Source organism: Nuphar pumila, chromosome 17, assembly GCF_984573655.1.
Source record: "Nuphar pumila chromosome 17, dmNupPumi1.hap1.1, whole genome shotgun sequence".
NCBI classification, from domain to species: Eukaryota; Viridiplantae; Streptophyta; class Magnoliopsida; order Nymphaeales; family Nymphaeaceae; genus Nuphar; species Nuphar pumila.
This window is the reverse complement of record NC_143265.1, coordinates 68,721,561-68,739,768: the sequence shown is the minus strand read 5'-3', so window position 1 is coordinate 68,739,768 and position 18,208 is coordinate 68,721,561. Positions and strand designations below refer to the sequence as shown.

Genomic DNA, 18,208 nt, shown 5'->3' with positions numbered 1-18,208 from the left:
ACTCTAACAACCTTCATTAGAGAATCAACACTCTAATAACATCGTTAGATAATCACCATCCTAACGGCATCGTCAGAGAATTACCACTCTAACAGTATTACTGGAAAGTCACCACTCCAATAACCTTCATTAGAGAATCACTACTCTAATGACATCGCTAGAGAATCACCACCCTAAGGCATCATTAGAGAATCACCACTCTAACAGTATTGCTGAAGAGTCACCACTTCAACAACCTTCATTAGAGAATCACCACTCTAATGACATCGTTAGGGAATCACCACCCTAACGACATCGTCAGAGAATCACCACTCTAACGGTATCGCTGACATCACCAGGAATCTCCACCCGAACCAATCTCATCACACCACGAGCCCCTTCGACTATGGCTGCGAACAAGAACTCCCACAACACTTTCTCAAAAACAATGCCACCATGAAGATCGGCATTATGTTGTCCCTATCTACGAACCTCTCAGGTGTCGACTGCCATCATCGACAACTCACAAGCAATTTGCTAAGCCCACAACTGCATGTTCTCATCACCAAGAACAACTGGGGATCTACAGTATCCTCCAACGGAGAATTCAAAGATTCAACGGACACAGACAAGGCTCTAGCAATCTGTCTAAAAGGCCTAGATCAGGAACTACAAATCTCACAGAAGTTGACACGGGACTAGCTTGAGAAGCTATGTCCTCAAGCGCATCCACATTTCCCTTCCAGAAATCTACACCAACTTTAACTGTAACTCATCTTCTATGTGTCCTCTCATGGGCCACATGATGTAAATTGTCGCACATCTCCTGCATTGCAATAGCCTGCTGGCCTACCACCTGTGTAACGCCCCAAAATCTTAACCAAATTTATGAAGATTTTTTTTTATACAGCGGAAACCAATCATACCATAGGGCTAAGCATTCCAGAACATTACAGGTGAAGCAAGACCAAAACATTCTTTTTATTTCAATATCAATGAAAATTAAGATCAAAGTTTCTCACACTATCCCTGGAACAGTAAATCCAAAAATCTCGGTCGAAGCCTCATCCCGCAACCGCTCCTAACTCCAACTCTCCACCTGAAAATTTATAGGAATTAGACTACAACTGTCTAAGTAGGAAATCTGTAACTTTTAATGTGGTATATCATGAATCCAATATGTGGTATGGGTGTCATGTATGATTTTCGGCACATACGAGAATAAATAAAGGTCTATGCTACGACCGTCAACAATTTATCAGAAGTTAACTGGCAGGTAACATTAATACCAACATTTATATATCTCGCAACCACAATATTAATCCACACAATTATTCAGAGAAATGCAATTATGACAATTCATAATTTAAGTACACATTCATACCATAAGGTGCATCCATTATGCATAAAGAAACATTAAACCATACCATGATGCACAATTTTAGTACAACAAGACATTTAACATATATTGAAAGTTAAACATCACGCATCCACCAAACATATAACAATTAAGGAAACAGATAACATATGCGTGTCTAATGCATAGCAGGAAAATGCATGATTATATGCAATGCATGATTCTTTTTTTTTCTTTCATTTAAGTTCCATCTTTCCATATGCATGCCCTATTAAATGCACGCAACTTTAAGTTTCTCTTTTTAATTATCGTTGTCCGCAGATACACCAAACGGGTACAAACCTCGAGGTCAAGTAGGTTCCCAGGGTAGTTTAGCACACTATTTGTATTTTATTACTGGGTTACAACTTAGCCCTCGACCGAATCACCTTCGGAACATTAGACATCCACATCTAATGTCGGGGACACACCCCACGCCCACAAGTGCCACTTCTTTGGTACCATAAACAACAGCTGTGTCAAACACACCACTCCCGGGTAAAGTGACGGACTCTCCCTAAAACCGTGGCCAAGAGAAAGAACCTCAATATCAGGTTCAGGGGACAAAATTACAGCACACGGAGTTTTTGTATCCTCACAGTCTCCCCAAGACCGGAACTCTAGGATCCTTATTCTCTAGATGAGATATCCCAGAACGTATATTACATTGTTCTTATTCATTATCTTTTTATTAAGAGCCAATTATTGAGTTTTGCAGTTCCACATGCAAAAACAAGGCAAAAGCTCACATCTACCCCTGCGAGAACCATCACGAGACTCCAGCCCGTGAAAACACATCGAACAGTGCAATATAGAACAATAAAATAAAATATGATTTTTGCGATGCATTTAAACAATTAAAAAAAGAGCGAACCAAAGCTCAAGGCTCTCTAGGCCTGTGATGATTCATTTAGACCATCAATGCATCGTATGCAAAAATCATAACTTGCAATTTATGCAATGAGGTCAACCTGCCTCCAAATGCACATCCATTCAAACCAATTTAACAATGTGCATAAGTTACCCCAATCATATGTATGTGTCCACCATCCATGTGCAAGTGCTTTCATATAATCACTTAACACACATGCATTCATCCATAATTTATAAGTACATGAGAACATTTATGCATGATTTTACATGCTAAACACATTGATTTTATGTATGCACTTTCCAAAGCCAACTTTGCAATAATATGTTAATAGGCACCAAATACCTCACATGTTGCAAACTATAAAGCATGCTAACATATGCCAAAAGCATATGCACCCACGCAAATACAAACCCAATCATAAGCATGCCATTTCCCAATCATATGCATCCTCAACCAATACATATCTCCTTTGAGTGTGCACATAAATTACACACGCACATCAAAAATATCACTAACCAAGCCATGGTTTCATTCATAAATGCACAACCAGTACAATGAAATGCTAAGATAACATTTCACGTATTCGCCGGGCAAAAGTGTAAGTTTTTGCATAGGCTAAGGAAGGTAGCTGAGCTTACCAATCCCGGACCCCCATCTTTCGAGCTAAAAAAATAGCCAATTCAGTCCAGCCGACTATATTTCAGCCAATCATAATAAAATTTCACGGACTTCCATGAGAGAAGAATACAACTTGCATAATACCAGGAGCCGATGCCACAAAATGAACACATTCAGCTAATCAATAATGAAAATCCCCAATAATGTTAGATCCTTTTTCCCTCAAGAATGTTTTTCCAAAACCGACTACTCATGGGAAACCCAAATCCAGTGTCTACCGAACACCCTAAGGTTTCAGACCTTGATCATTCATGTGATTACCAGGAAATTATTCTTAAAGTGTTCATGCTTTAATCCATGATATACAACTGCGAAGATTTCACAAAATGATTTATACCCAAATTCTGAATTTAAAACAGAATGGAACCTGCTATACATTTATCTCAACATCGATTTAATGTACTTTTTAATCTAGCATCTTATTAACTTAAACAAGTTGTTTAATTTAGATGGCATGCAGTGCAGTTCCCAACAACCTGATTTGTGGTTCAAGTTCATCTCCAGATGCTGAATCTTATCATCATGATGAACAACAAGATACCATCTCAAGACACAAATGAAATTGTTATGTAAGACCAGAAATTATAGATAAAGCATGTCACGATAACAAATTCAAAATATATAACTATCACATTGTGGAAGCACCCACCCAACGCTTGGGCAGGACACTTTCCGAACCGGCTACCAACCTGAAAATCTAAAATCTCAGAATGTAAGATCAGCCGTGTCATACCCGGTTTGGGCCTACACCATAGTTTTTATCCAGCTAGTAAGGTCTATAATTCAGAACAGACATCTGTTGTCAGGGGGTTCCCTGCTGATCCTCGTAACTTAAAAATGAACATCTAAAGTGCATTATGTAAATGTTTTAGATTTAAAGCATGCAAAATGTATACTTAAGATATTTCAGGAACATAGGCTTAAGAGTGTCACTCTGGTTCCCCAACTATCACCATTGCTCTCACAAACTGCAATTGCAATTAAGATTTCTTTTGAAACGACTCATAACTGGTTTAGTCCAACCCTCAATACCTTAATACAACTAAGAAAATCATAAACTTCATCAGACCCATGCTATAAAATGACACTTCACGATCCTGAAGTTATGATGAACCAAGCTGTTGATATGAAACTTTATCATACATAAACAAAAATTTAACCCAACTGATTCAACTTAGTATAAAACCCATGATCAAGACTACTGTAGTCAAACGAAAACTGTAAAAGAAATACTATACATAAAATAACTTAACATTCATGGGTTTAAATCTGTCAACATTCATGTACACGTGAATCATATTTTCTTTAAGAGAATCGTGCTTACCGCTAAAATCGACAGATCAAACACCAAATTAGGCTAACCAGGTCCTTCTATACTGATTTCCTAAATTAATACATGCCAAACCAAAATCTGTGTAGAGCACGCATGTAAAAAAATCAAGAATTTGCAGTTACAAGTTAAACCCTTATTGTCGTCCGAGTTAGGGCTTCCCCTGTAACCCCAGGGTTCCTGATGGCCTTCGGTTCCTCTTCTTGCATAAAAACAAGAAACCCCCAAATCGCACATCTTGGGTTTAACAGAAATGTCTTCCCCTTTTCTTGACCGACTCACCACACACACAAGATACGATCAACACCAAACACGAAAAGTGCATAAATCCTACCTTTTCCGGTGTTCTTTCCGACGATCAGAGACCGCTATCGCGAGACGATGGTCGGCCGACTCCGATTGCTCCTGCCGCCGTGAAGGGCGCGATTGGGAGGCTGTTGTCGAAGGACGGCCTGCTGTTTCCACAGTCGTGATGCTGTTCCGGCGAGGAGATGTGGTTGTCGCGGTTGGCAAGGTCGCACGCAGGGAGGGCAGAGCCGAGAGGGAGCCGAGAGAGGTGGAACGAGAGGAAGAGAGCGTGAGAGAAAGAGGGCGAGACCCTCTCCCTTCCCTTTTATCGAACAAAGGCCCTCCCTCCGCGAAAGGTGGGGTCGGTTACGCTCCCTGTAACCTCCCCCTCCCCTTTCGATTTTTTGCAACTTCTTTTCGTGTGTTTTATAAAACAAAACCCGGGTCCGAACCGTGACCCGCAATTCTGGATCCACTCTAACGTGGATCCGAGTCGGCTTTAAAGTGTTGGATCCATTGGTCTTCGCAAGGTGGATCCACAGGTCGGATCCAAATGGATCCAAAGGTCGGATCCAAATGGATCCAACTTACAAATCCTCGCATAGTTTACTTTAAATTTATTTGATTTTGACCTCATGCGAGCAAATCTGGATCCAAATAAATCATTATGGATCCAAATAGGATTTCTAAGATCCACCTACGGATATCAATAAAAAAATAGTTTTAAGTTTATTTACCTGCTAGAATTCACGAGTATTACAACCTGGGCCAGATTATGCAGTGTTTCCATAATATCGTTGTAATGGTTTGCCCAAGCCATATGTTTGGGCAATAAAAAGGTCGTTACATCCTTAGTTATAAATTCATGAAAATATAGTATACATTTATATGTTTTTGTCTCTACATTATGAAAACAACATTCCTACATACTTACAGAGCCATCGCGGTCGCTGGAAGAGCCAACCTCATCTTCTAATGGGACCTTGATGGATCGATCTGCCAGCTACAGGGTCATCAGTGTCAGCTTCATCTCCTTTAATGTAAATGCATCGTAAAAGAAACCTGGCAAGATGTTCACATTTGCCCCGAGGTCGAGCAAAACACGCTCGACAATAATGTCTCCTATGACGTAAGAGATAATAGGATCTCTTGGGTCCTTGAGCTTGGGTGGAGTTTGGTGTTGTAGCACTGTACTCACCTGCTTAGTAAGATATATCTTCAGCATATTGAATCGCAACTTCCTCTTTTGTGTATAAATCTCCTTCAGGAACTTTGCGTATGCAGGGACTTGTTGTATGACGTTAAGCATGGGGAGGTTTATCTGAAAAAATCTTAAGCATCTTCATCCCTTGCTTGCTGAACGACTTTGACTTCTCTAATGCCTCAGGAAAGGGGGCTTTGGGTATATAGGATCTGGAAGACCCAGATCGGGGAGCCCTCCCGCTTTTCTGGGGTGTCTCAGTAGGGACCGACTGCTCAATACTAGATCTTGCGCTTTCTTCTACAACCTCTCTCTCTTTATATTGCTTCCTGCTCCTAAGGGTTTTAACCGCTTGAGCCTACTCTTGATGGGCATTTGTCATGTGTAGGCCATGCATCGACTCCTTAACCCTAGGGTTAACCACCGACTGACTAGGCAGTGTCCCTTTGCTTTGCCTGCTTAGCACCTCGACGAGTTGTCCCATCTGCGTCTCTAATTTGGCAATGGATTGCGTATGAGAGTTCAGGTTCACCTTGATATCTGAGAAGGCCTGCAACATCTTGTCCTTGAAGGACTGTCTACAAGCAGGCTTCTGAGATGGAGGTTGACTAAAGGACGATTGGGCTGAAGGATAGCTAGATCTCTTAAAACCAGTTGTATAACCGCCTTGCCTGGGTTGGTTCTGAGAAGGGATGGGTTGTTGTTGTTGTGGATTCTTCGACGAGAAATTGAGATGGTTTTGCCAACCCGGGTTATAGGTGTTGGAATAAGGATTGGGCATGGGTTAAGTGAAACCTTGCGCTACCTGAGCTTGCTTCTGGACAAACTCAGGATACTGTGACGCCACAGGACAGTTAAAAATGTTGTGCTGGGCTAGCACACAGCACACACATCTGTATAGCTGGTGAGGGGTACGATAACAACTAGTCTAATTTTTGGATCAGTAGGTTGACCTTGTTTTGCAACTCAAGGTGTGTCCCTATCTCGAAAATCATAGCCTTCTTTGCTCTATCATGAGTATGTGCAACCCTCTTAGAACGTGAGGCCGAAACGTGGTGCATCGAATTCTTACTAAGGATCTCAAATAGGACCCACGCTTCGTCCTCACTATTCAACATGAAAGTGCTCTCACATGCTGCATCAAGCATCTGACGATTCTTCTCTGTCAGCCTGTCGTAAAAGTACTCCACCAGTTGTCAACGGGGCACCTGGTGATGGAGATACTTTCGACGAAGATCTTTTATCCTCTCTCACGTCTCATGAAATTGTTCTCCCTCAATTTGAGAAAAATTGGTGATGACTTTTTGAAATTGATTCGTCTTACCAATTGAAAAGTATTTCTTGAGAGAGTTAGTAATCCCGCCTGTCATGCGGGTGATCCGTGTTCGATCCCCAGCAGCGATGCAAAAAATTTGATGTAAGTTTTATGAAATAGATTTTTAAATATGTATTTTTGATAAAACGTTTGTGAAAGCTAGACACCAAATAATAAAAGCTGATAATAAAAACCGTCTCACAGTAGGGTTAAGTCCGGGTCGAACTCAAGGAACGGGAGAATAAACTTTGTATTCTACAGAAATTGCAAGCTTTATTGCCTTTGAAAGTAAAAATAAATAATTATTTCAAATGAGAGCCCTACCCTCTGTGGAGGGCTCAACAGCAACAACAACAACTACGCCTTCATCCCAAAACAATTGGGGTCGGCCATAGGGTATGACTAAGTTTTTATGCTGGCTGTCACAGGCCTACCGCAACCCTCCTCCTTTATCCGGGCTTGGGACCGGCAGTGTATAACTAAACAGTTATACACAGGCGGAGTTAAATACACAGGTGGAGGGCTCAAAGAATAAAAATAAATACAAGCCATATTACAAACCCAATTTAAAAAAAATGAATAAACCTAAGCTAAAAGAAAAGAAAAAGAGGTCTTCAATTGCTTGAGCTCTAGTCTCTTTGATCTTTACTGCTTATGTTCCTCACACATCTTGATGTGATCAGTACTTTGAGGGCTCGAAGGGCCTTTCAAGGGATCTTTTAGGGACCTCAGAGGGCTCTTCGAGGGTACTTTTGAGGGCTTATCACACACACAACTGTTTCCCTGCAACACAAAAAGCACAAAAACAAAACCAAGCAAGAAAAATTATCCCGAAAACTAATGTTAGTCTTGACAAAAACAAGAATAAAAAATAATAAAACTAACTATAAAAAAACAAACTAGCATGTAACTACTTAATAACAAACTATGCAACAAACTAACTAAAAACACACTAACATGTAACAACTTAACAAACTAACTCTAATTCAAGAAAGATGTGGACTCAAAAACAAACTAACTTTAATAATCTAATGAAATCTAACTAAGTATAAAATGACTAAACTAATTTTAATTAACAAAAAACGTGAATATGAACAGAATGTGTAAACTATAAGACAAAACTAAAAAAAAAATAATTCTGAATTAAACTAAGACTAACTTGATACTTCTAATAAAAAGCTTGAATCTGACTAATTATGAAATACACTAAACTAACTTTAAAGAAAAGAACATGGTAATGTAAAATGCTAAACAAACAATGCTAAGCTAATTAAACTATAGCTAAGGTAAAAAAATAACTACATTTGAACTATTATATGAACTAAATAATTGCTAAAGAAACATGTGTACCAAGATCTAACTAATTAACTATGCAGCAAGAAAAACATTAGATTAAAAACTAACTAATCACATATTCCTAATCTAGCAAATGAGACTAAAACTAACTTAACAATTATGCCGACTAATGCTGGACTGACATGATTAACAGCAGCCACTAGGCTCGTGTGATCTGATTCTTGCACATAAAGAAATTCAATTCTACTCTATTCAGTGAATAAAAAAAATCTAATTAAACAACTATCTTATTCTATCGATTTCAAGAAAATAAATTAATTGAATATAAACTAATTAAAAATGAGCAAAACGTTGATTAATCTGATAAAATAACAAGACATGTTTTAAGTAATATATACACTAAACTATTAACATGAATAAACAAATGAAATAAAATCTATACTATGATATTTAAAAGAATTAAAAAGAGGACACGACACCCTAATCGGCTACTTTAAACTAGTCTACTTTAATTAATTCTAATCAAGTACTGAATATTAAAAACTATTTAAAACTAAACCCAAGTTAAATCTATCCTAAATTGAATGGAACATAACGTGATTAATGGAAAGAATCTAACTATATGCACCGATTCAATTAAAACAAGAAGATTAGGCACGAAAATCAAGAAAATCGGTTAAAACTAAATTAATCTATTTTTTTATATTTTTTATTTGCAGTTGATAAAAGTGAAACTCATCTAAACTATATGCAATGAATATGCAACAATCAGATTATACTCAATGCAATGGTGAAATATTATTCATGTATGCTAAGAAATAAATAAAAGTATATATAAAAATGCAAACTATAGAGAGACGGGGGAGAAGAAGCAAACCTCTCAGTTTACCTCTGATGGAGGGGTTGAGAAGAAGAAACAGTCTCTCTTTGGGTTGCACGTACCTCCAACAATGGGAATAAGAAGAAGCCAACGATAGCAGAGGTTAGAAGCAAGATGAAACAAAGGAGGGAAAGAAGAAACGAGGGAAGAATTGGTCAAGATCGAAATGGGAGAAAAAGAGAAGAGAGGGAGGAAGACAGAGGGCATGAAATCCAAGGGGAAAGACGCCCCCCTTTATTGAAACAATACTATTTATACTACAAATTAGGTCAAAAACATGTTTTCTAAAAAAAACCAATTAATTTTCAAAAATTCTAAAAACACACTCCTCTAAAAACGTGTTTCATAAAAAAGACACTTCTAAACAAAATAGAAAATGTTAATTGGAATTTCTAAACTAATTAAACTAAAAACTAAAAAAGTCTAAACTAATCAAAACACTACAAAAACACAGGAAAGGATTTAAATATGCGATTTTATCTTTATTTTGAATTTCAAGGCAGTTTATCAAAAACATTGATATTAATGCAATTTTTTGATGAATCATGCATAGAAATGTATGTATAAAATGCAGAATTTATGCATGATCACTCACCTTCTAATTTGGTAAGGATTAGTTTAGGTTCCGGATCGGTTCCATCCACTAATCTCCACAACCCTTTTTCCCATATAAGATGCTTCATAATTGAAGCCCATATTATATAGTTAGAATCGTTGAGCTTAATGGGTTTTATGGTGATATTATCATTGTCATCCATTTTTATAAGGTTTGAAAGAAAGAAAAAAGAAGCATAGATAAAGAGAAAGAGAAAAGAAAGAGTAACGGTGACAATCATGAACACTTTGAATGGAAAATATAAGAGAGCTCCAACACTTTGAAATTTGTAGTGGCATGCTTCCCAATGTTCCGAATACAATTTTTAGCTTGATCACCGAGCTTTGGTACCATGTAAGAATACGAGTTCCTTTAAGGATGTTCACTAGATCATCAACAATGGACACTCAAAGAGTTATACTAAAAATACCGAAATGAACACTCAAAAGAACCACAATAAAGGGTCATACATAAAAACCCACTAAATGGGTTTCAAGAACAAGAGGATTTTTTATTGATTGTAATCTATAAAAAAAACATACAATGAGAGGGGGCAATGCCCCATATTTATACACAAAAAGGAGGATGAGAGGAGAGTCGTTGGGCTCCCAACTGCTCTATTTAGAGCCGTTGGGAGTCCAATGACTCTTTTGTATTGACTAGTTCAATACAAACCAAACTAAAAAATAAAAAAAAAATAAGAAGGTTCCTAGTCTAGTTATGATACATTATTTTTAACAATTATGATAGAACAAACTTACATGTAGGAGATTTCTATTGAGCACAGTACTAATAGAAATTCTATTGTATATAAGCGTATTTTTAAACAAATAATGTTTGACATGGCCATAGAAACAAAGAGAACCAACATGATGCTTGCGAATGTATGATCTTTGCATGCGATTCAATTGCAATTACGGTCATAACCAAGGTTACTGGAAACACTATAGCACTCGGGGAAGCACGCTTCCCCGAAACGCATGGGGAAGCTTCCCATTTCGCTTCCCCATTCGCTTCCCACCCGCTTCCCACTCACTTCCCGCTCGCTTCCCAATATCAGGACATGAATTTTCTTTTTTGGGGAGCTTGGAGCCTATAACATTTTTTTTTGCCCAATATCGGCAAAACTCAATTCCTATTCATTTTCAACTCGAATCCTAAGTCGCTTCCCTCTTTGTTTCCTCTTTGCTTTTGGTTTGCTTCCTAGGTTGCTTCCGGTTCACTTCCCTTCTCGCTTTCGAGTCGATTCCCGATTCGCTTTTAAGTTGTCCCGTGCTTCTCGCTTCCTAAAATTTTACAAGTGTCTCACTTCCCGCTTCCACTTCCTGAATTGCTTCTTGCTCTCGCTTCCTTGATTGGCAACTTTGGTCATAACAACGATGAAACTTTTGCATATAGCAGATTCATCATGACAATCAACTTTCAAATAAAGGTGCACATCTGATATAAGTATTTGGAATGTATTACCAAATATAATTATAAAACAAGGTTGGATTGTTCTTAAGACTATTGCAAGCATGCTTGCTTCATGTGAGACCCATTTCTTGTTTGAAGTGATGCTATGATCAAACTTATTGGGATGGAAATATCCATTTTAGTAGATAAAATTATAATTCTTAATGTTATTTTTCTTATTAAACTTTTCATTTTTTCTAATCTTGTTCCTTTTGTGCAGTGAGAGATATTTATATATTTTTATTTTTTAATATCGTTATGTTATAAGTGCACTCATGGAAAATGATATTGTTTAATTTGTTTCTGAAATTTGATTGATTTTGCTTATCTTTAGGCAAGTCCGACAATATGAAAGGTTCAATTGGGCTGCAACTCGTGGTGTAAATGAAGAAGAACTTCTTGAAAATTTATCTGAGGATCTCCAAAGAGAGATACGACGACATCTTTTTAATTTTATCAAAAAGGTACTTGCCATAATTTGGTTGTAAGAACATTTATTTATTGTAGTGTGCTTGCCACTGCATGAAGTACTGCTACTGCAATTATGAATAACACAACATTTTTACTTTTTTGAACTTCTCTAAAAGAAAGGTTTGAATCTCAGGCTCACAATGGCACCACTATTTCCCTCTGGACACTATGTTCAGATAAGAATGTTTTGCTAGATGGTTTGCAATGTTCTAAACATTTTGCCTAGTGGATGGTAGATGGAACTTTATAATTACAAACACTTCTAGGTTAATAATCTAATATGCTTTGATGTGGTAGATACCATGTGTCAGTTTGAGTTTGTAAAATAAGTCGAAAAAGGTTGGATTTTCAGAATCACATACTAAATCCTTGTTTTCTTGTAGTCTTTGGTATGTAGTCAAAAGCAGTAGGCGGTTAGCCCCTAAAAAAACTAGTCGGGGACTAGGCAGACTAGTCGGTACCCCAATTAAAAAAATAAAAAAATGCACAAAATATATAAACAAACTGCTAAAAGTAATGACAAACATGTATACAACATTAAATCAATCAACAATAAGCAATAGACAAAAAATAGCATGTCTGTTGAACACTGTAAAATGATTATATAGACATATGCTTACACAAAATTCATAAAATGCCTTAACAGGATCATGCTTTTACAATTTTACCGAAACATTCTTTCAGATTTCAGAGAAACATGATGAAAAAACAGAAAATTCTGAAATATAGTTATATATTAACACAAAATTAACTATATATATACTAATACTGTAATACATACAAAAACACATGCTTCAGCTATTAGTGCATATATATATATATCCTCTCTCTCTTTCTCACACTCTCACACAACCAGAAAAGAAGAAGGAGGAGACAAGAAAAAAAAAGAAGAAAATAAGAAAAGGGGGCAGAAGAGGGGAGATAGGAGAAAAAAAGAAGAGGAAGAAGAATCACAAAAGGGGTGCAACAGAGGGGAGATGAGAGTAAAAGGAGAGGAAGAAGAAAAGGAGGCACAAGAGGGGAGACGGGAGAAAAAAAGGTGGCAAAGAGAAGAAGAAGAAGAAGAAGAAGAGGCACTTACTTGGAGGCTGGAGCCACGACGATGGGTGAGGGTGACGGCGGAGAGAGAGAGAGAGAGAGGGTTTATAAACCCTCGGCCCTGGCTATCGTTAAAAAAAAGGAAAAAAAAGGTACAATTAAGCACTGACTAGGCACCTAGTCGGCGCCTAGGCGGGAAAATTGGTACCCCTGATGGGGGTGAACTAGGAATCATACCGATTCCTAGGTTCCCCCTCGACTAGCCTAACTCGGTGCCTAGTAGGCGACTTTGACTACATAGTGTCTTTGTGCAGTTTTTTCTTGTAACATTCATTGAGTCCAGTTTCATCAACAAACCAAAAAGACCAATTTCTTGTAGGATGCAAGCATGTTATTAGTGCCTTGATACTTATAACAATATATATGAGAAACTGTGTAAACATTTTCTCCGTCCTGTTCATAAGCCCATATTGATTCTACTGGCATGTTTTTATCAAACTTTTCCTGTCACGGCATGCTGTTTGCACATATTTGCAGGTCAGAATCTTCACATTGTTGGATGATGATATCTTGGATGCGATTTGTGAAAGACTTAGGCCAAAACTCTACATAGAAAGGAGTCAAATTTTGCTCTATGGTTATGCAATTGAGAAGATGCTTTTCATTGTTCGTGGAAAAATGCAAAGCACATGGGTTCAGTCGGGATATAGTGTTCTTCTCTCAGAAGGAGATGTTTGTGGTGAAGAACTCATCACATGGTGCCTTGAGCATTCAATGCATAGAGGTACTTCTTCCTATACATATTTATTTTGTTTCTTTTCTAAACTTCATATGGTTGAAACTAATTTATGAATTTGAGCTGATGCTCTTCAACTTAACAAACAACATTTTTCTTTCATTCCATATAACATCAGTCTTCTGTACGTAATTTAGAACTCTAATTTTTTATTTCAATACACATAATTTAATTGGGAATAGTAAAGACACACTTGATTTTATGTCAATATATTGGGATTTTTTAAAATAAAACCTAAGTAATATCTCTATTTCAGCTTTGGTCCTTACTCCAATCTGGCATTGGCAGACGTTTGTGGTTTAGCTTGATCCAAGTTGGGTTCTTGAATAATGAGTTTCATATTTTTCAGCTTGAGAGGTTAAGTTGAGTTCTCGTGACCAGTGAATCATGTAGAGTTGAACAAAATGTCCTGATATTGGTTGGCCAATACGTAAGCACACACATGTCGTGACTTATACACGCTTTCCTAGTATCCAACTTTGTAATGAAACTGGATTGTTAGACATAATGTGAAGCATAGGTTTGATGACTATTCTAATAAATGAGGCTTCTTTTGAGTTGATTTTGGTTTATCAGAGGATTATTTTTAGTTTCTTATTGAACTTGTCTTTATTTTTTTTAATCAAAATCTTTGGTCTTATTTGATCAAAGTAGAATGAGGAAATGTATCCAATTACTGATAGATACGAGTCTTTACGTTTAACTTGTGTGTTAGCCAAGTTAGGTCATGCTCTTTTGCTACTCAAATAGCAAGTGCGCTCTCTTAAGGGGCTTATTCTTTATGAAAGAGCATACACATTCCCAAAGGCACAGCCACTTTTGTAGAAGGCCTACTATCCATATCATCCCTTGGTAGTGATGTTACCCTATGTTCCCAGATCTGGGCCAATATATGTACATGATACATGTATGTATCTTTTTTCTTTTTTTGGTAGGTGATGGAGCCATTCCTGTCCAGATATGGATCAACTTTGTTTATGTAGTAGTTACATAGTACATGTATACATATATCATGCTCACAATATATATATATATATATATATATATATATATAGCACAGTTCTCAATGCTCTAGAAGTCCATCCAAGGGGCAGAATTATCCTTCTGCCTACTGCACAAACTTCATAGTATCAATGTAATTTTTTTGTCATATTATGTTTCCTTTCAAGTATGGTATATCTGTAATATTGTAAAGATATGCCAATAATAATATGACCCAAGAATATCACTCTCCAAAGGAAAGATGGAGGTGACAGCTCCCTTTTATCTCCATTCCTACTCCTTTATAGTTTATACATCAACTTGAATGAGTTTTAAAATCAACAAACTGTGAGCTAATTCTTGCACATAGGAATTTTTGAAAAAAATTGTCCTTTAATCCACACAATTGGATCCATGGCCACTTCTAGTGGAATCAATCAAAGTTATTTGGGATGAGTTGGCTCATGAACATTTTTGGGTTTATAGTTCTGTTATATAATTCTTGGTCACATGTTGACCGACAAAGTAATCTAATTTTCTGCAGACGGAAGGAGAATTAATTCTACAGGTCAGAGATTACTTTCAGGCCGGACTGTAAAATGTGTTTGTAATGTGGAAGCATTCTCGTTACATGTTAATGACTTGGAAGAAGTAACTTCTCTTTTTGCTAGATTCCTCCGCAATCCACGAGTTCAAGGAGCTATAAGGTTTAGTACACTGCTACCTTTTGTGGAACACTTGGTATATTTTATAAACTGCTCAAAAGAATTACTTCCGTTCCTTTTCATTTTCTTTTATTTGTTTTCTTGGATGTGAAACTTGATGGTTCCAACCAAAAAAAACTGGAATGCTTGCTGAATTTTTTTCTTTTCTCAAAAAGCAAGCTGAGGGACAGCATGCAGTGGATTCAAACCCATGACAGCAAGACCCCCTTGTTAAAGAGTGTCCCAACTCTCTTGGTGCAGCTGTCACACTCTTGTCACCATATTTAGATTGCAGTGAGAAAGTAAGACATGATTCCCGACAGCTCCTTCAACATGATCATGATTTCATCAAGGGTATATGCCCTATTTGATTTATCATTCATGTTGGAGGGAATCTTGGTCAACTCTGTAAAAACGCTTCTCTGATAACCCACATGTGAAGCCATATTTTTATGGAAGGTGCTTTTATGTGCTTCTCACAAATCTATGTACAACAACAACAACTACGCCTTCATCCCAAAACAATTGGGGTCGGCGATATGAACCAAAAAAGAAATTCATTTTGGGTCTTCCACATGCTTCTCACAAATCTATGTACTTTCATAAAAATTCCAAAATGAACCTATTAATGCCTTTTATTTTCTCCAAAAGGTACGAGTCCCCGCACTGGCGAGCCATGGCAGCTACTCGTATTCAGGTTGCATGGAGATACAGAAAGCGAAGACAATCAATTCGAACCAACAGCTCTATGCCTAATCATTAAACAAATAATATCCCAAGTTAGTCACTAGCTTACGTTGCACGTGGTTTTTGTCAACCTATGTGTGAAAGGATGGTTTGTTAAATTTATTGATGTACTCTCTTCAGCTTGTCAATAATTTTTAGACCCTTATAAATATTATAGCAGAGGTGCTAATTTCACTGCTGCCTTTCTAATTTGTCCTGATAATTTGGAGCAAATAAAATATTCTTTCATGCCATATTGTTGAACCGTGACATTGAACAGGTATCTTTTCTAATGTTTTTTCTTTGTTACATTGATATGGCAAGAACGTGTGTGTGTGTGTGTGTGTGTGTGTGTGTGTGTGTGTGAAGCAACATCATGAATCTCCTTTCCCATTTCAGTATTTAATAACATGGTTTTATTTCCATTTGTTAAATTTCAAGCAATTAAGGTTTTAATTGAAGCAATTTCACTCGCATGAGAATATCAAAATAGTCTATTCCAAGTTTTCTTGGAAACCTTTTGCTACTAGTTTAGATTTGAGTTTTTCTAAACCATAAAATCTTAGTCTTATTTTAATTTTCTATTTGCAATAAAGATGTTTGAAGCTAGGAGGTAGGTCTCTTAAAATTCAAGTATTGTTTTTAAGAATTGATTCTGTTTCATCCTCAATATACATTTTTTTTTTCAAAAGGAAACAACAGGAGGTTAAAAAGAAAGAATTTGTATCTCTACTAAACATATAAAAATAAAAGTAGAAAAGAAGTCTTTTTCCAGTTTTTTCCTTTTTTAATATTTGATATCAGGTTTTAATACTCATTTTAGAGGAACTGGTATTTTTGAAATAATTGGAGATTCTAAATATTTCCCAAGTTCAGCCTGTGTGGATCCAAAGGTAAAATTGGTTTCTAAATCCACAAATCTCTACGTTTTGAGAATAACCAATGAAAACACAAATGTGGGCCCTGGTTTCAAGTTTGGTTTGTTCTCGTTTGTTTAGTTGAACATAAGCGATACATCAAACTTTTTATATAATTTAAGTTTGGGTTTCTATTTTTTTTAGTTCATAATTGTTATGATTTGTAAATAACACCATGTTACGATTCACACTGTGTGACCATCAAGATAGTCACGATATGTAGATATGTAACGATTTGTAAATAACACCATGTTACGATTTACATGGTGTGGCCACCAAGAGTATCACAATTTGTAGGCATTGCTCTGTAACGATTTGTAGAAGCCCGAAGAAAAGTGACACACTCACGATAAGGAATTAACGTGGTTTGGCTATACCGCTTACATCCACGAGGTAAAGCTCCAACTCATTGTTTTGTATATCTCTTAAACAAGATTATAAAGGTATTTATAGCTTCCTTACACTAATCAAGAAGGAAAGTATATCAAGTAATGATTGTTGCCATAGTTATCTTTAAGAGATCTTTTAGGGATAGGAAGTGTGAGCTGGAGATACCAGAGTTATCACCCCCCCTCAAGCTGAGGGGCATATATGTCATAGGTTCTCAGATTGTCAAGAGCATAATATAGAGTATTCTTGGTGATAACCTTAGTAAATATGTCGGCTAATTGCTCGAAATTGCTTGTGAAGGGAGTAGATATCTATTTATTGTGAACTTTGTCTCTCATAAAGTGACAATCTTTCTCTATATGTTTAGTTCTTTTGTGAAATACCAGATTTGCAATAATATGAATGGCGGCTTGATTGTCATAATACATGGGTATTGACCCTTCAACGTCAAATCTCATTTCTTTCATGAGAGCCTTAACCCATATCAACTCACATGTCGTACTAGCCATTGCTCTATATTCGGCTTCAACAATTGACCTGGAGACCACATTTTGCCTCTTACTTTTCCATGCAACCAAATTTCCTCAAACAAAAATGCAAAAACCAGTAATAGACTTTCTATCCAAAGCAGTTTCGACCCAATTAGCATCTGAATATCCAGTAATATCAAGATGATTATCCTTTTTGAAGTGGAGACCCTCACCTGAAGATTTCTTAATATATCTAAGAATTATGTCCACAACTTCTATATGAATCTTTTGTGGCTTGTGCATAAACTTGCTAACTTCACCTACAACGTAAGAAAGATCAAGACGAGTTACACTTAGATAAATAAGTTTACCCACAATTGCCTGATATTGCTTGACATCTTGAAGTAGTTCAGACTCGATTCTTTCGA

General features: G+C 36.9%; 1 protein-coding gene across 2 annotated transcripts in view; it reads left to right on the top strand.

Moving 5' to 3' along the window:
- LOC149812122 (putative cyclic nucleotide-gated ion channel 19) overlaps nt 1–16,278 on the top strand; it is a 113,756-nt gene extending 97,478 nt beyond the window's left edge. The window contains exons 10-13 of one of the 2 annotated variants that reach the window (XM_089993642.1): nt 11,622–11,751; nt 13,334–13,580; nt 15,118–15,280; nt 15,929–16,278. In XM_089993642.1, the coding sequence (XP_089849768.1) occupies nt 11,622–11,751; nt 13,334–13,580; nt 15,118–15,280; nt 15,929–16,040 (652 nt within the window). In that variant the 3' untranslated portion in view covers nt 16,041–16,278. Of the gene's footprint in view, nt 1–11,621; nt 11,752–13,333; nt 13,581–15,117; nt 15,315–15,928 lie in introns of both variants that reach the window. The other variant, XM_089993641.1, reaches the window with a different exon arrangement.
- Nucleotides 16,279–18,208: the final 1,930 nt, after the last annotated feature.